The sequence below is a fragment of the Saccostrea cucullata genome, unplaced genomic scaffold, assembly GCF_032062105.1.
Source record: "Saccostrea cucullata isolate Sc308-1 unplaced genomic scaffold, CSIRO_AGI_Scuc_v1 ctg4496, whole genome shotgun sequence".
Classification (NCBI taxonomy): domain Eukaryota; kingdom Metazoa; phylum Mollusca; class Bivalvia; order Ostreida; family Ostreidae; genus Saccostrea; species Saccostrea cuccullata.
Window position 1 is genome coordinate 18,148 of NW_026936081.1, and position 16,217 is coordinate 34,364.

General features: G+C 33.1%; 1 protein-coding gene across 3 annotated transcripts; it reads left to right on the plus strand.

The window, feature by feature from the left end:
- Positions 1-4,571: 4,571 nt before the first annotated feature.
- Positions 4,572-13,429, plus strand: LOC134244723 (uncharacterized). Of its 3 annotated transcripts, XR_009987276.1 has the most exons (5): positions 8,097-8,162; positions 9,054-9,149; positions 9,768-9,854; positions 10,950-11,027; positions 12,659-13,429. XR_009987276.1 is itself a non-coding variant. In XM_062726977.1 (4 exons), exons 1-4 carry the CDS (start codon positions 4,640-4,642, stop codon positions 12,717-12,719), a joined length of 303 nt encoding a protein of 100 aa, XP_062582961.1. In that variant the 5' UTR covers positions 4,572-4,639; the 3' UTR covers positions 12,720-13,429. The 3 variants fall into 3 exon arrangements, 2 of the variants coding, with proteins under 2 accessions (XP_062582961.1, XP_062582960.1); XM_062726977.1 differs by lacking the exons at positions 8,097-8,162; positions 9,054-9,149 and adding an exon at positions 4,572-4,679 and having other exon boundaries at positions 10,950-11,062; positions 12,657-13,429; XM_062726976.1 differs by lacking the exons at positions 8,097-8,162; positions 9,054-9,149 and adding an exon at positions 4,572-4,679.
- The last annotated feature ends 2,788 nt before the right edge of the window (positions 13,430-16,217 follow it).

A 16,217-nucleotide genomic window follows, 5' to 3' on the forward strand; every position in this document is an offset into this window, starting at 1 on the left:
ACAACAAAATATGGCTAGAATTTTTATAAAAATAGAAAAAATTTTCCCGTTAAATTGTTTCAAAAAGTTTTTTAATCTTTAATAATTACTTTTTTTTTAATTTTTTCCTTATTATTCTAACAGCAGCATATAGTTTAAAAGGATACAATATTAAGGATAATAATTTTAAATTGAATTTGTGTCTTTTTTCCATAATATTTCAAGACAACCAACAATGACCAATTTATAGTAAAATTTTTAACATGTTTTGTAGCAGGGTATGATATTAGACAAGGTCACTATATTGCTAGCAAATAAAACATGATTTCAATATATTAAGTACTCCTCTTCATACACACAAGTAATAGAGCTAACGATATCTTGGGAAAGAATAAACATTTGACCAGTGACCACTCAGTGAAGCCGATGAAGCGATAATTGTCTCAGAGTTTAAGATTTCAGCATTGGCCATAAATAAACAAACTACACGGCTCTGCTTTATCTAAACACATTAATTCTTTGACACACTAGATTATTCCTTTGAGCCTCGTTGAATGTGTTCTGCTCTACTCTTAAACCATCAGAATTAACAGTGCTGAGCATCTAGTGAAACACGGATGATTTTTGGATTGAACTAGGTGAAACACAGCTATTGTTCTCTTTATCAAATCAATTAATGTTTGATTTAAAAAAAAGCAAATAAGACACTGACTTGGCATATAAAATATATCAGGTCTGTCCAAAACTTCAGAATAGAGTGTACGTCTCTTATCAATAATGTATAGTTAATACATGGACATGTTAAATCATGCCAGTTTACAAATTAAAAAATATACCCGGTAATACAAATTAAAAACACTACATAAATATGTATATTTTGCGTATTTTTAGAAAGTATATAGTATAAGTTCAGTGGCAAGGGGGGTAGGGGGGGGGGTATTTTTTAAGGAGCAAATTCTCAATCAAAGTTTCCTGTGTTAGGAAGCCAAAAAAATTAGTATGGGCATGGACCCCACCCATCCCCACTCCCACCCCCAAAACTAAATAAATAAATTGAGATAAGTGAATGATGAATAATAAAAAAAAAATAACAAAATACAGTAAAACACGATTTTTGCCAACACACTTATGTTGGATTGAATTACAGCGAAGTGCTTTTATTCCCTGTGACTTAATTATGTATTTTTATCTTCATAACGAATTTCGCTCATAATAATGCAAAATCATCCGTCGATCCCTGGCACTGCTTTTTAAACATGTTTTATTTGTATTCAACATAATTAATCTATTTCCTGCCATATACAGCATTTGATAGCATATATTATATAGGAATTCATACAATTTCTAATTGAAAATTATGACTACTTACTTGATTTGTTTAAGGACAATTTAATCATTTCTCTGAAATGTTGCTGCAAGTGGTGTCACGAGGGTATTCGTTTTCTTTTACATTGAAATCCAGGGCACATATCATTTTGTCTAAAATTAAAGTAAATTTCTCATTTTAATTTACTGGTATTTGGAAGTGTCTGACAGCTAATATTTCAGCAGGATTGATCAACTCTGACTAAGTTATTGATAAAATATTTTATTTTAGTTTTTATGCAAACAATGCATACAAAGAATTTTCATAAATTGATATTATTTGCATATACACCTTGATAAATCCTTAACTGTGAAGAACTGCAACATCTTGTTTTATTCTACAATCTTTCGATGTGATGAGCATCTTCTGAATTGAAATCGTGAATAGTAGGGTTGAGAGATGGATGTGTCCAAGACTGATAACACACCCAAGATTATCAGTGTGCAGTGTTTTGATTGACATTTCTTCAGTTAGTGGCACCACGTGTTTCCATTCTAATATGTATGGAAGGGTCGCAGTTGCACATTTGAACAGCTATCATCTAAAGGCAACTGTCGTTTGAAGGGGGATTCAAAATTGGAGAAATTAGACATTGATATATCTGTGTGTTATACTGTGTTATACTGTGATACAGTTATATAATTAGTTTTGGTCAAAAACTTGAGGTGCTTTATGAAGTAAGTAGAGACACGTGCATGATTTTCAAATGTCAATGGATGTTCAACTTAATATGGAGAATTTACTGGTCAATGCACTGACTTTTCAATAAATCTTGGATGAACTATACTAAAAAAGCTAAGGGTAAGAATACTTTTCCTGAAAGATTTTTTCATTTAATAAATATCATAAAATTTCAATTCTTAAAGAAAATTGGCATTGTTCAAGTGTAAGAAAGCATTGCTTTACACAACAGTTTTATATCATAATGGTAAATGCAGGGGCCCAGGGGAATGGTATAACTTTTTTTATCAATTCCTTCTTGTAGATTTATGTCTCTTGCACGATTCAAACAGTTGTCCTTTTTTCTCATCTAAAATAAAAATAAACATTTACTCTTTATTCAGCAGCTATACATTCCTATATCCAGAGAAGTGACCTAATGACCTCAAAATAAAAGGTGATCATGTATACTCCTAAAGGAGTGGTACCAACGAGTTTAATGTCTGTAATAATAAGATGCTTTTCACAAAATTGAGTGAAAAATGATTTCCTAAAATATTAATTGTCAAGAATGACATATACTTGATCTTGTGAATAACATTTGAAATCAAAAGAGGAGTATTCGACATGAATCCATTGTCAACAGTTGGAAGAGGAATGTTCCTCCAGTCCAGTGCCAAATTTTGAAATGGGGAGAGGAACATTCAGTGTATTAAGATTCATGGTTGTAGTGTTTTTGATAGGAATTGGTAGAGGAACATTCCTCAAATGTACTGTTTATATACACGTAGTATGAATTATCAATTGAAATTGACTGATGAACGTTTGTGATATTGTGTGTTAAAACTTGTAAATACAGTGTCAAGTTGAAAGAGGAATGTTCCTCCCGTGTATATAGTATCAATATTTGAAATTGGATTAGGAACGTTCCTCAAATATGTTGTGTTTAGGCTAGTAAATCCAGTGTCAATAGTTTGAAGAGGAACGTTCCTCCAGTGTACATGGTGTATATAGTATCAATATTTGAAATTGGAAGAGGACAATTCCTCTAATGCCTAATATTTGAAAATTCATGAGATGCCTACGGTAATAAGTAAATTTGAGAGAGGAACGTTCCTCAAATGCCTGATGTGTTCATTCATAAGGTATTTAAAAATACACACTGTATGTGCACATATGTAAGAGAGGAACGTTATTCAAATGTCTGGTGACAATAAATGCATCTTAGTTTAGAGAGAGGAATGTTCCTCACGCAAATGTCTGGTCATAACAAATTAATGCATCAGAAGTTCATAGAGAGGGATATTACTCAAATGTCTGGTCATAACAAATGCATCTGAAGTTCAGAGAGAGGAACGTTCCTCAAATGTCTGGTCAAAACAAATGCATCTGAAGTTCAGAGAGAGGAACGTTCCTCAAATCTCTGGTCATAACAAATGCACCAGAAGTTCAGAGAGAGGAACGTTCCTCAAATCTCTGGTCATAACAAATGCATCTGAAGTGTAGAAAGAGGAACGTTCCTCAAAAGTCTGGTCATAACAAAGGCGTAGAAAGAGGAACGTTCCTCAAATACTTAAAAAATCTTCAAAAAGGGAACTTGTGGAGACACATATAAGGAATTTTAGGCCAAAATGACTTCAGATTGTAAACCTTGGGTGTAAAAAAGGGAATTTTGATTTTCCCTTTTATTTTTGGATTGTGTTAAATGTAAAGGACAATAAGGCCACAATTAGTCAAAGAAGTATCAAAACATCTTTAGTTAGTGAAGATTCAATCCTTTAAGATTTGGTTTTGTCCACTTTTGGGTGAACGCTTTTCAATAATAAACTGATTTCTGCTTTTCTCCTTACCACAATTCTCAGGTAAGCGATGTGGCCCATGGGCCTCTCGTTTTTAATTTTAAGGATATATTTGTTATTTGTATATGCTTTCTCTAATGAAATTATTATTTTTAGGTGATAACTCGCTCCCTACATACGAGGAGTGCATTGACAAAAATGTAGCAAGAAAAATGGAAGATAGTCATGTTGGCCAAAGTACATTTCAAAAAGGTAATATTGATGTTTATAATGGCAAAAAATCAATTCTCATTTAAATCAGGTATTCATAACTTTCAAATTAACCGAGCATCAAGTCGAAACCTTACTCCTCTTTTACAAGATGTATTCAATCTAAAGATAGAGCTTTTTGGTGAATAATGTGGATTTACTTTGTTAATAACTATCACTACGGGCTTTTATGTACAAAATCTGTTTTCGTACGAAAATTCTCTGTTTAAGTAGGCAACTGTATGTACCACCAGCATGATACAGTTACCTACGGTAAGTTCCTGTATGGCTATTGCTACCGTAACCTACGGTATAGCATAGTGCATGCCCCAGAAATCCCCTGTATGTGTGAGGAGGCAGAACACTAAAATTCTGCAAGATTTTAAATTGTTCCTTATTGCAAACGAAATACTATTTTATTTTCTTAACATGTTCCCCGCTTTAATATTCAATATTAAATAAATCATGTTTACTTTCAAAATTGAGAAACTCTTGATAGTAAAAACCAAAAAAAAAAAACCCTTATTATTTTTTCTTTGGTAAAGACACAGGCAAGGTGAGTGATGGAAAAAGTAAACCTGTCAATATGGAGGATCGTCATTTTGGTCAATATTTTAGTCAACAAGGTAATTGGAGGTTCTAAGGGCAGGCCCCGGGATCATGAAACATCTTAGCTTAAGTCCAAAAATGTCTTAGATGCTGAATTGTTTTAGAGGCTAAGCAGCCCAAAATGAAAATGCTTTCCGATTTTATATCATCAATCTGCTGTCATATGCAAATTAAGAATTTCCTTTAACAAGCTTTTAAGATTTTATGGATGATAGAAATTTTGACTTAAATATAAGCCTGTTTCATGATCCTGGGGCCAGAACTAAGGTGTTAAGATTGATTAATATTGAGTTTTTATTGTTTAACGCCCCTCTCGATAATTTTTCACTCGTTTTGGAGACGCCGGTGGAGAGCTGCAAATTATGTCCTATACTTGGCACTTAAGGCTTGAGTAAGGAATGATCTTTTTCGTGCCAGCACCTACTGCCACAAGATAACACGGTTTATACAGTTTTAAAAGAAGTATCGGTCTCCACATCCCACAATGGGATTCGACGCAGCAACGTAAGGGTCAACTCCTTATCTTGCGACCCCCGAGAAGACCTTGAAATCCTGTCTGAGTAAAGAAGAATACTTTTTGTACATCAATACTGAGCTGATCTCTCAGATTTTTTTTCTGGATGAAAATGTAGGGTATTCTATATTATAGATAGATTTAAAAATTAATTTTGTTTACCTGATCCGAAGTCCTCAGCAAGGTTTTTGATTCAATTATATCTATTTCCTGATGCTGTTGTCAATGTCACGATTCTTTTCATATAAAAACCTTTTGCTTGTTATATTTCCTGGAATTATATCGCATGGTACGAGAGCCCCTTGAGGGGCAATAACATTTTTATATGATATACTTTAAATGTTAAGGACAGATGATACAAACAAATGATTTCTTAATATCGTGTCACAAGTTTAGAAAAGTGGATAATTCTTAGTTTTTCTCCTAAGAACTGGAAATTTGAAATAGACTTGGAAAATATTAGTAATATTTCTATATAATTACAAATATGGACCAAACACCTTCACTACAGGAAAAAAAATTCAGAATATGTTACCATGGTGCTTAAACCGTAATTTAAACTTTAGAAAAATATACCAAGCCAGGTGAATTTTTCTAAGAATCGCAAAATGGTAAAAATCAGCCTATGTGTTTTTGCTGATTTTTTTGTCATTTTGTATTTCCTCATTAGATTCACCTGGCTTGGTATATTTTTCTAAAGTTTATATTACAGTTTAAGCACCAAGGTAACATATTCTGATTTTTTTTCATCTGTAAACCTTTACTAAGTGTTATTTTTCTGTTTGTTTTTTATTGAAATATTATTAATATTTCAAGTAAGTTTTATTTTCCAGTTCTTAGAATTAAAAATTAGAATTTAAAAAAAGAATTTACCACTTTTCTAAACTTGTGACATATTATAATTAAGTCTCCTCCAAAGAACAAATTTGTTTGTAGCATCTGTCCTTAAATTAACGTGGTTTCCAATTACAAGCAATAAAGTACGAGGGTTGTCTCAAAAAGTCGTAGACAGGGAAAACAGTTTTTTTCTCTTTGCTAAATTAAATTTATTTCCTTGTCATAGCAAAAAGTAACATTTTATGATCATGCATTTCAAGTCTCATGATGATATCACATTTAATAAGAAAATTATGCAAAAAATAAAGAAAGCATGTAAGTGTACATCGGCGCATGACAGCAAACGTAATTTACGTTCCTTATAATCTCATGATCTCCTTTTCTACTACACACGCATCTGTTAACATTCAATATTCTTTTTAAGTGAAAGACCACTGTTGACTAAGGGACTTATTTAAATTCACTACTGTCCTTTTTTTTGTTGTTGTTGTTGTTTTTCTAAAGCAGATTCAAATTTCAGTCGAACACTAGTCGAAAGATTGCCTTACATTATAGGCAGCAAAGAATACACGTTGTTTCATGTCGTTTGTGACCCAGATTGTTCCCCATTGTCTGCGTTTAACAAACAGCATACTTTACTTCTTACATGCTTAAACTTTTTTTTCGATATAACTCTCATTGAATCTCATACCATTTAAAAATAACATCTCTATTAAAATCTAGTGTCTAATGTCACTTTTGTACTCTCTTTTCTCGTCTTTGGTGTATATTAACCATATCCAAAACAATTTATTACATCTCTGTGCGCCGGTTATGCGTTTGACGACGTAATTTGCATCAAACACAATTCCAACAACACTTTGAAAATCATGACACCAATCGTCTGTTTCTAATGCCATTTTAATGAAATTTTGACATATTATTTAGACTTTGATTCGGGTTTCACTGATCTAAATTTGAGTTCAATATTTTACGTAGTACTAAAGAAATAAAAGCAAATGTAACAGTTATATACTTAGATTATTCCGAATTTTGTTCGTGCGCCGACAGACCTTAGCAGCCTTCATATAAATCGTCCTTATATTATAGATATGAAAGATATATATTTAAGAATTCACGATTTTAAAGAAAACTGAACATATTATGCCTATGCTAAATTTGGTGAGTATTGGTTGCATGTTTAAAAAGTAATAAACATTGTCTACGACTCGTAGTTCTTTATCTTCGTTTTTCCCGTAGTTTTAATATAAAAGAAAAAATAATAAATAAATAAATGAAAAATCACTTACAGAATTTTGAGATTCTTTTAACATTGATAAGGAAATGAAACATTAATAAAATTATTATTTTTAGGTGATGACTCGAGCCCACCTGATGAAGAGAACATTAAAAAAAATAAAGCGATAAAAATAGAAGATAGTCACTTTGGTCAAAGTACAAATCAAGAAGGTAATATTGATGTTTGTAATGGCAAAAAATTCGATTCTCATTTAAATCAGGTAATCATAACTTTCAAAGTAACCGTTCATTAATCAAGTCGAAACCTTGTAAACTCCTCTTTTACAAGAGGTATTCAATTAAAGATAGAGCTTTTTTATGAATAATATGAATTTACTTCGTTAATATCTATCTATATCATTACTGGCTTACAATGTCTCTATAAAATTCTTTTAAAAAATTAAAATTTAAAATTTAAAAAATTCCGGCTTTTTTTCGTAACCCATATCATTTTGAAATTTATCTACAGTTTATCTACAGAACTGTACGATATCCCCCCGTGTACATAGTAATTCTTAGTAGGCAATTTTACTTATCCCCAGCATGGTACAGAAACCCACGGTAAGCACTTGTATGGCTACTACTACAGTAACCTACGGTATACTACAGAACATACCCCAGAATGTCCCTGTTTGGTGTGACGAGGCAAAACACTAAAATTCTGCAAGATTTTAAATGTGTATCTTAATGCAACCAAAAAAAAAGCTATTTCATTATCTTAACATATTTTGTCGATAAATATTCATTATCAAGTAAATCATGTTTCCTTTCAAATTGAGAGACTCTTGGGAGTAAAAAAGTTTTTACGATGGAAAATGTGAAACTCTCAATGAGGAGAATCGCCATTCGGGTCAATATATAAGTCAACAAGGTAAGAGGTGGTTCTAGTGTCAGAAATAAAGGTGTTAAGATTGATTAATTTTTCATTATTTAACGTCCCTCTTGAGAATGTTTCACTCATATGGAGACGCCACAACTTGCGATTGCCGGTGAAGAGCTGCAATTTCTGTCTTATAGTCGGCACTGAGGGTCATAGAGCAGGGAGACATCTTTTTCGTGGCAGCACCTACTGCGACACGGTACCTGGGTTTATACGGTCTCATCTGAAGGACCGGTCTCAACGTCCTATACTGGGATTCGAACCCGCGACGTAATCAATTCCTTACTTCGCCTCTCCGGAGCAGACGTTCGTAAGATGTTTTTGCTTGGTGAATTTTACAAAAAATCGCAAAATGGTAAAAATCAGCCTATGTGTTTTTGCTGATTTTTTTTTTTTTTTTTTTTTTTTTGTCATTTTGTATTTCCTCATTAAATTCACCTGGCTTGGTATATTTTTCTAAAGTTTATATTACTGTTTTAGCACCGAGGTAACATATTGTGATTTTTATTTCATCTATAACCTTTACTAAGTGTTATTTGTCTGTTTGTTTTTTTATTGATATATTATAAATATTTCTCAAGTAAGTTTCATTTTCCAGTACTTGGAATTAAAAATTGGAACTTAAAAAAAGAATATACCACTTTTCGAAACTTGTGACATGATATTATAATTAAGTTCCCTCGAACGAACAAATTTGTTTGTATCATCTGTCCTTAAATTAACGTGGTTTCCAATTACAAGCAATTAAGTAATTCTTCATCTTCATTTTTCCCGTAGTTTTAATATATATGAAAAAAAAAATAAATAAAAATCACTTACAGAATTTTGAGATTCTTTTAACATTGATAAGGAAATGAAGTATAAAAAAATTATTATTTTTAGGTGATGACTCGAGCCCACCTGATGAAGAGAACATTGAAAAAAATAAAGCGATAAAAATAGAAGATAGTCACTTTGGTCAAAGTACAAATCAAGAAGGTAATATTGATGTTTGTAATGGCAAAAAATTCGATTCTCATTTAAATCAGGTAATCATTACTTTCAAAGTAACTGTACATTAATCAAGTCAAAACCTTGTAATCTCCTCTTTTACAAGAGGTATTCCATTAAAGATAGAGCTTTTTTATGAATAATATGAATTTATTTTGTTAATATCTATCACTACTGGTTTACAATGTCTCTTTTCGCGTTAAAATTTCCGGCTTTTCTTCGTAACCCACATCATTTTGAAAGTTATCTACAGTTTATCTACAGAACTGTACGATATCCCCCCGTGTACATAGTAATTCTTAGTAGGCAATTTTACTTATCCCCAGCATGGTACAGAAACCCACGGTAAGCACTTGTATGGCTACTACTACAGTAACCTACGGTATACTACAGAACATACCCCAGAATGTCCCTGTTTGGTGTGACGAGGCAAAACACTAAAATTCTGCAAGATTTTAAATGTGTATCTTATTGCAACCAAAAAAGACTATTTCATTATCTTAAAACATATTTTGTCGATAAATATTCATTATCAAGTAAATCATGTTTCCTTTCAAAATTAAGAGACTCTTGAGAGTAAAAAAAGTTTTTTTTTTTATTTCTTAGGCAAAGACACAGGCAGGGAGAACGATGGAAAATGTGAAACTCTCAATGAGGAGAATCGCCATTCGGGTCAATATATAAGTCAACAAGGTAAGAGGTAGTTCTAATAACAGAAAATGAAGGTGTCAAGATTGATTAAATTTTCATTGTTAAACGTCCTTCTTGAGAAGGTTTCACTCACATGGAGACGCCACAACTTGCAATTGCTGGTGAAGAGCTGCAATTTCTGTCCTATAGTCGGCACTGAGGAATCTTTTTCGTGGCAGCACCTACTGCGACACGGTACCTGGGTTTATACGGTCTCATCTGAAGGACCGGTCTCAACGTCCTATACTGGGATCCGAACCCGCGACGTAATCAACTCCTTACTTCGCCTCTCCGGAGCAGACGTTCGTAATATGTGTGTTAAGACGAAAAGTTTTTGTACATCAAAACTCAGTTGATCTCTGAGAAAATTTTTTTTGTGGAGAAAATGCTGGGTATTTTATGTTATAGATAAATTTATAGATAGATAGAAAAGCCAATACAAATAAATGTAAATATTTCCATTTCTAATTTTTTTCTCTGTGATAACTGTTTGAAAGTTGGGGGAATTTATTTCTTGATAATTCTGCCGAAATGTAAATTAGGCAGGTCAAAAGGTCAGCAGCTAAGGAGGCCTAATACGCGTTCAAATCTCCTGCGCATCTGTCTCTGAATCTGACGCTAAGGAAGCCAAATATGCATGTAAATCTCGTGCGGCTGCCTTTGTGTTTGACGTCAGTGTGCGAGGACTATTAAAATTGGCTTGGAAGTCCTCGTGTAATTTAAATCTATTAGTCTACATTTTTAATGTCTAAGTCTACAATTTTATTTCACAATGAAATGGAAATATAAGGAATCACTGTCTAGTTATGAGAGTATGCCAGGGACATCAACGATAGTGGGAAACATGGGATAATTTTAGCAAAACGGGCTTCGCCCGTTATGCAAATTATCCCATGTTTCCCACTATTGTTGATGTCCTGGCATACCTTCAAAACTAGACAGTGATTCCTTAAATAACTCTTTTAAGTCATATTCATTCTACAAATTTTAAATTACTGCTCAAGGGGGTTTAGCTCTGTAGCAATGTAAGATTGATTTTTTTTTTTTTTTTTTTAAATGGGATATTTTATTGATCTTATTCACCTAAAATCATTATAGACAATTCAGATGAATTAGCAGAAAATATATCTACTGGAAGTGAACACATGAACAGAATAGCTGTGAGTGATAATCAAGGTAATTATTTATCTACAGGAATTCCTGATAGATGGAGATATTTCATTTTTTTCATAATAAGCAGTCTATTTGTTAATGTTTAGCATCTATATGACATCTGTTTTAGTTATCTTGTTCTTCACCTCTTGTTCACATCTACTAATATGTAGCATCTAATAATAGGTTATTCCTCCCATCATGCCCTTTATACATATGATGTTACCACAGTCAATTTCAAGATTATTCTGCGATAAAAGTTATTCAGGTTTTTTTTCAATTTAAAACTACACCCATTTACAAACGGAAACAAATAAAATAATTGCACTTTTCCCATTTTTTTGTCAAAGAACCACTGGGACATACACGAAAAAACTTATATGGAAGATTTCTTCTAAATAAGAGCTACAATAGGACAATCCTAAGCAATTAAATTTTTACATTTAAATACATGGGAATAAGTCTTGATTGTTTTTTTCTTTACGGACAGAAAACAAGATAAACAAGCATTCGAGAGTATTGCTTATGCAATAACTGTCCCCTACCGAGTTCCCCTTTTTTCTTTAGGATGTCATTTCATAATATGCAAAAGTTATGAAAGATGTTAAACTGGTTGATGTTAAAATTTTGAGGTTGTGCATGCTTTTAATCTAAAAAATAATCCACATGAAGACTAAAATAAAACTCATATTTTCAACGTCTTTTCCTCGCTTCATATTTACCATGTTGACCTTTGGTATTAAGCGCAGCATGAACCTGATCTTACATATAAACCTTTATGAAAAATAAAAAATGTCATAATTCTGTCAAAAATCAATGAGGCAAAACGACATTCAAACTGTATCTGCAACTCAGCAAGATACACTGACATACCAAAATTCAGCTCAATATCTGCAAACCTTTAGAAAAAAAAGTGCGGAAAAACAATAGGTCAGAATGACAGAAAGACATGAGGACATACCGACAGACGGAAAGACGCAAAGTCACCGGTAGGGGACTTATAATAAGTCCATGCGTTTTCCCGACTGACTGCCTAAACAGGGTTAGACTCAAAACTCATTTTAACATTCTGAAAAAAGATTGTTTAATCCCCAGATTTTCTCATTTTGTAATCAGATGCTCTTGTACCTTATTTCACACTTACAATGTACAAACCCAAATCTTTTAATTACTCTAACTCAAGAGATGACGAACAAACATGATGGCCTAAATTAGATCTATTTGAAAGCCCGCTATTGTACGGCAGATTGTAGATTGTACAAACTATGATATATAGCCAGGGTTAATTTTGAATCAGGAAAACTGATCGACGTTTCTTCGAGGATTATACATTTGTACTAGAAAATATGTTAAATCTTCTTACATGCATATGTAAAGAGGATAGCATAAGCAAGGTTTTTCACAAAAACATACATGTAGAAGTATCCTCAGTCAGAAATTGTAGACTCTAGAAACTCGTGACCACTAAAGAAGGATTTTACTACAATGGACGGATTAAGATTTACATAGGAATATATGTAGTTTGCTGGAAAAATAGCAGGATCATAATAACTCAGAAGAGCCTTTAACTACTTGTTATTTCTCTGTCTCTTTTGAGGAATAGTTAATTTCAAATTTAAGACAATGTTTCTATCAATTTCTTTTTGCTTCTTCAGATTCCAAAGATATGACGAAAGAGACGACAGGAAAAATTTTTATAGAGGGAAATGTTGCTAACAGAGTTCAACAGTTTCAAAACAATACAAGCTCATCGGCCATTCCGTTTAAAAAGTAAAGCAAACCTGTGCAATGTAAATAACCAATGCAGGTCAATCAATATCATGTACAGAACGTTACATAAACCAAACTATGTGAGACCAAAATCTCAATGTGATTAAAGTCCTTTTTGATTACCATCAGATGAAAATGAAAAAAAAATGTTCGGTTGAAAACTTCATTATGTTGTGATGTATGGTCTAGTTGTAACGTAGGGAAACGTGCACACATGAGATCCTTCATCTGAAAACTTACAGAAGAAGATACTGTATAGGCTTTATTGTGCACTCAAATACATGTATAATGTTCTGATCAAGATATGAAATTGGTTTTTATATGTGTTGCCTTTTTATATCGCTTTTTGAGCCTTTTTATCTAGTTTTGAATACATGTAGATGTATGTGTAGAGATAAGCATGTCTTTAACGGTAGGTTTGCAAGCTTAACCATAATAAATTCGGTTTCTAAGTTTATGAAATAAAACTTGTTATGCATTTTTTAAAACAAGAATTCAGTATTTTGTATAAAAGATTTAACCTCTTATCTAAGTTCTTGAGCATATACCAAAACCAAATAGAAAAAAAAATATGTACAGTGTAGAAGTATTATGCCTTCATATGGTAATAAATATTAAAAATGTATTTTTGAGTGTCGTTAAAGTTTTTATTCGTTGTGATGTCTTTGATGAATAAAGGTTGTTGTATATTTGCATAGAAACTGAGTTATGTTTAATAGATTTTTAGCTCACCTGAGCGGGAAGGCTCAAGTGAGCTTTTCTGATCAAAATTTGTCCGTTGTCGTCGTTATTGTCGGTAGCGTCGGCGTTGTTGGAATGTATAGGAAAATTCTTTCAAAATCTTTTCAAGAACCATTGGGACAGGAAAGATGAAACTCATGTGGAATCAATTTCAGGTAGTGTAGAATCAAGTTTGTTCAAATCATGACCCCCGTGGGGCAAGGGTGGCGCCATAATGGCCGATCAGAGTTTTACATAGGAATGCATAGGGAAAACATATTTTTCTAAAGAATAGCAAATCCATGTTAGTGATATTTATATGGAAGCATGCTCAGGTAGTGTATAGATTAATTTGTTCAAACCATAACCTCCAAGGTTAGGGAATGGTCTCAAAGGGGGATCAAAGTTTTAATAGGAAATAAAGGGAAAAATCTCAATACCAGAAAAGCTGTGTTAAATCATATTGATATGTAAGCATCCTCATGTATTGAAGATTTAACTTTGTTCAAATGATGAGGACTCTTTGGGGTAGAGAGGGAAACAATGGGGAGTCAAATTCAAATTATTACAAAGTGTTATATTCAAACAATTTTTTTATTTGAATCTATAAAATTAATATCTTTTTCTCAAGAAGTTATTTGCAGATAGAATTGATATGGAGGCATTCTCAAGTCATATTAGAATTCAAGCCCCCCCCCCCACCTCACCCCTCAGTAAATTATTCAATTTTAATCTGATTTGTGCTTTTTCATAGACGATGTGCTCAGGTGAGCGATGAGACCCCTGTGCCTCTTGTTATTATATTGACGAGCTATCCAATGTAATGCTTTTGAAAATCTTTCAAAAATTTCTGTAAGATGAACCAAGACCATATTGCAAGCAGGATCCACATAATATGTGTTATTCCACTTTTAAACCTAAATACTTAAATTATGATTAATGTATGTTAATAAGTCTAAAAGCCGATTCTTTTAAATATCTTTCTTGCAGCAGTATGCACCTTTTCCACATTTTAAAAAGAAATTAATTGAATTGCTCTGAAACAGATGAGTATTTGAACAAATGACTCATCTGTTGGAATCTCATCCTGAATATTATTAGATGATGGATCCTGCTTTTTTCCAACTATACCTAATGGAGGCAATTGTAAATTAGATTTCAAAAGGTCCATAAACCCTCCCAGCCAAACTTTTCTTTTATATCTAACGATATAAGTTTTATTTTTGGAAAGATTTGAATTCTATGATTAAATACCAAGGCATTCACCAATAAAACCCAACCAAAACCCATTAGACAAATCAATTATTACTAGATATCTGAATTCATTTTCATCATATCCAGCTTACCAATTTGCCATTCTACTTACTTTCACTAATGTCATACCTTTTTATGGAAGGGTTGGCCATATCTTTGTTCTTTTTAGCTCACCTGAGCCGAAGGCTCAAGTGAGCTTTTCTGATCACATTTTGTCCGTCGTCCGTCCGTCTGTCCGTCTGTCTAGCTGTCCGTCTGTCTGTAAACTTTTCACATTTTCGACTTCTTCTCAAGAACCCCTGGGCCAATTTTAACCAAATTTGGTACAAAGCATCCTTGGGTAAAGGGGAGTCTAAATTGTTGAGAAAAGTCCCCTTACACGGGGAGATAGTCAAGAAAAGACAAAAAATAGGGTGGGGTCACTAAAAATTTTCTTCTCAAGAACCACTGGGCCATGAACGCTGAAACAAATGTGGAAACATCCTTGGGTAATGTAGATATTAAATTGTTAAAATCATGACCCCCGGGGGTAGGGCGAGGCCACAATAGGGAATCCAAGTTTTACATAGAAATATATAGAACAAATCTTTAAAAATCTTCTTCTCAAGAACCACTAGGCCAGGAAATCTGAAACTTATGTGGAAGCAATCTTGGGTAGTGCAAATATTAAATTGTTAAAATCATGACCCCACAATAGGGAATTCCAAGTTTTACATAGAAAAATATAGAACAAATCTTTAAAAATCTTCTTCTCAAGAACCACTGGGCCATGAACACTGAAACAAATGTGGAAACATCCTTGGGTAATGTAGATATTAAATTGTTAAAATCATGACCCCCGGGGGTAGGGCGAGGCCACAATGGGGAATCCAAGTTTTACATAGAAAAATATAGAACAAATCTTTAAAAATCTTCTTCTCAAGAACCACTGGGCCAGGAAAGCTGAAACTTATGTGGAAGCATCCTTGGGTAGTGTAGATTCTAAAGTTTTAAAATAAAAAAGGGAAGGGGGTTGTTGGGCATGATAGGTATAGCAAGAGGGGGAATCTGGTAAAGATCTGCATCACCCAAGTTACTCTGGTGAGCGATGTGGCCCATGGGCCTCTTGTTTTTTTGTCGGGTGTAAAATTTTCTTAGGAACCGAATAAATTGCTGTGTTGTTTGTTACAGTAATAAAATGGTTGGTTGCTTCTACAATTGTAAAATTTATTTTGGGAACGACAGGATAAACATACACGGCACTGCTTAACTACATAGTAATTGAAATAAGCCCCTTTCGGGATGGGCCCTGATGGTGCGTCTTTATTTTCAGTATTTACTTTTGTCAATAGATCATTTACATGCAATTCCATTTGAACATAACCCCATGCAGCCTGTCCTAGAGATACAAGCTGTCTAAATTATGCATCCTAATTTTTCCAATTATCTTTGGCATCAGCAATATATCTTACTGCCTGTAAACGACTGGCT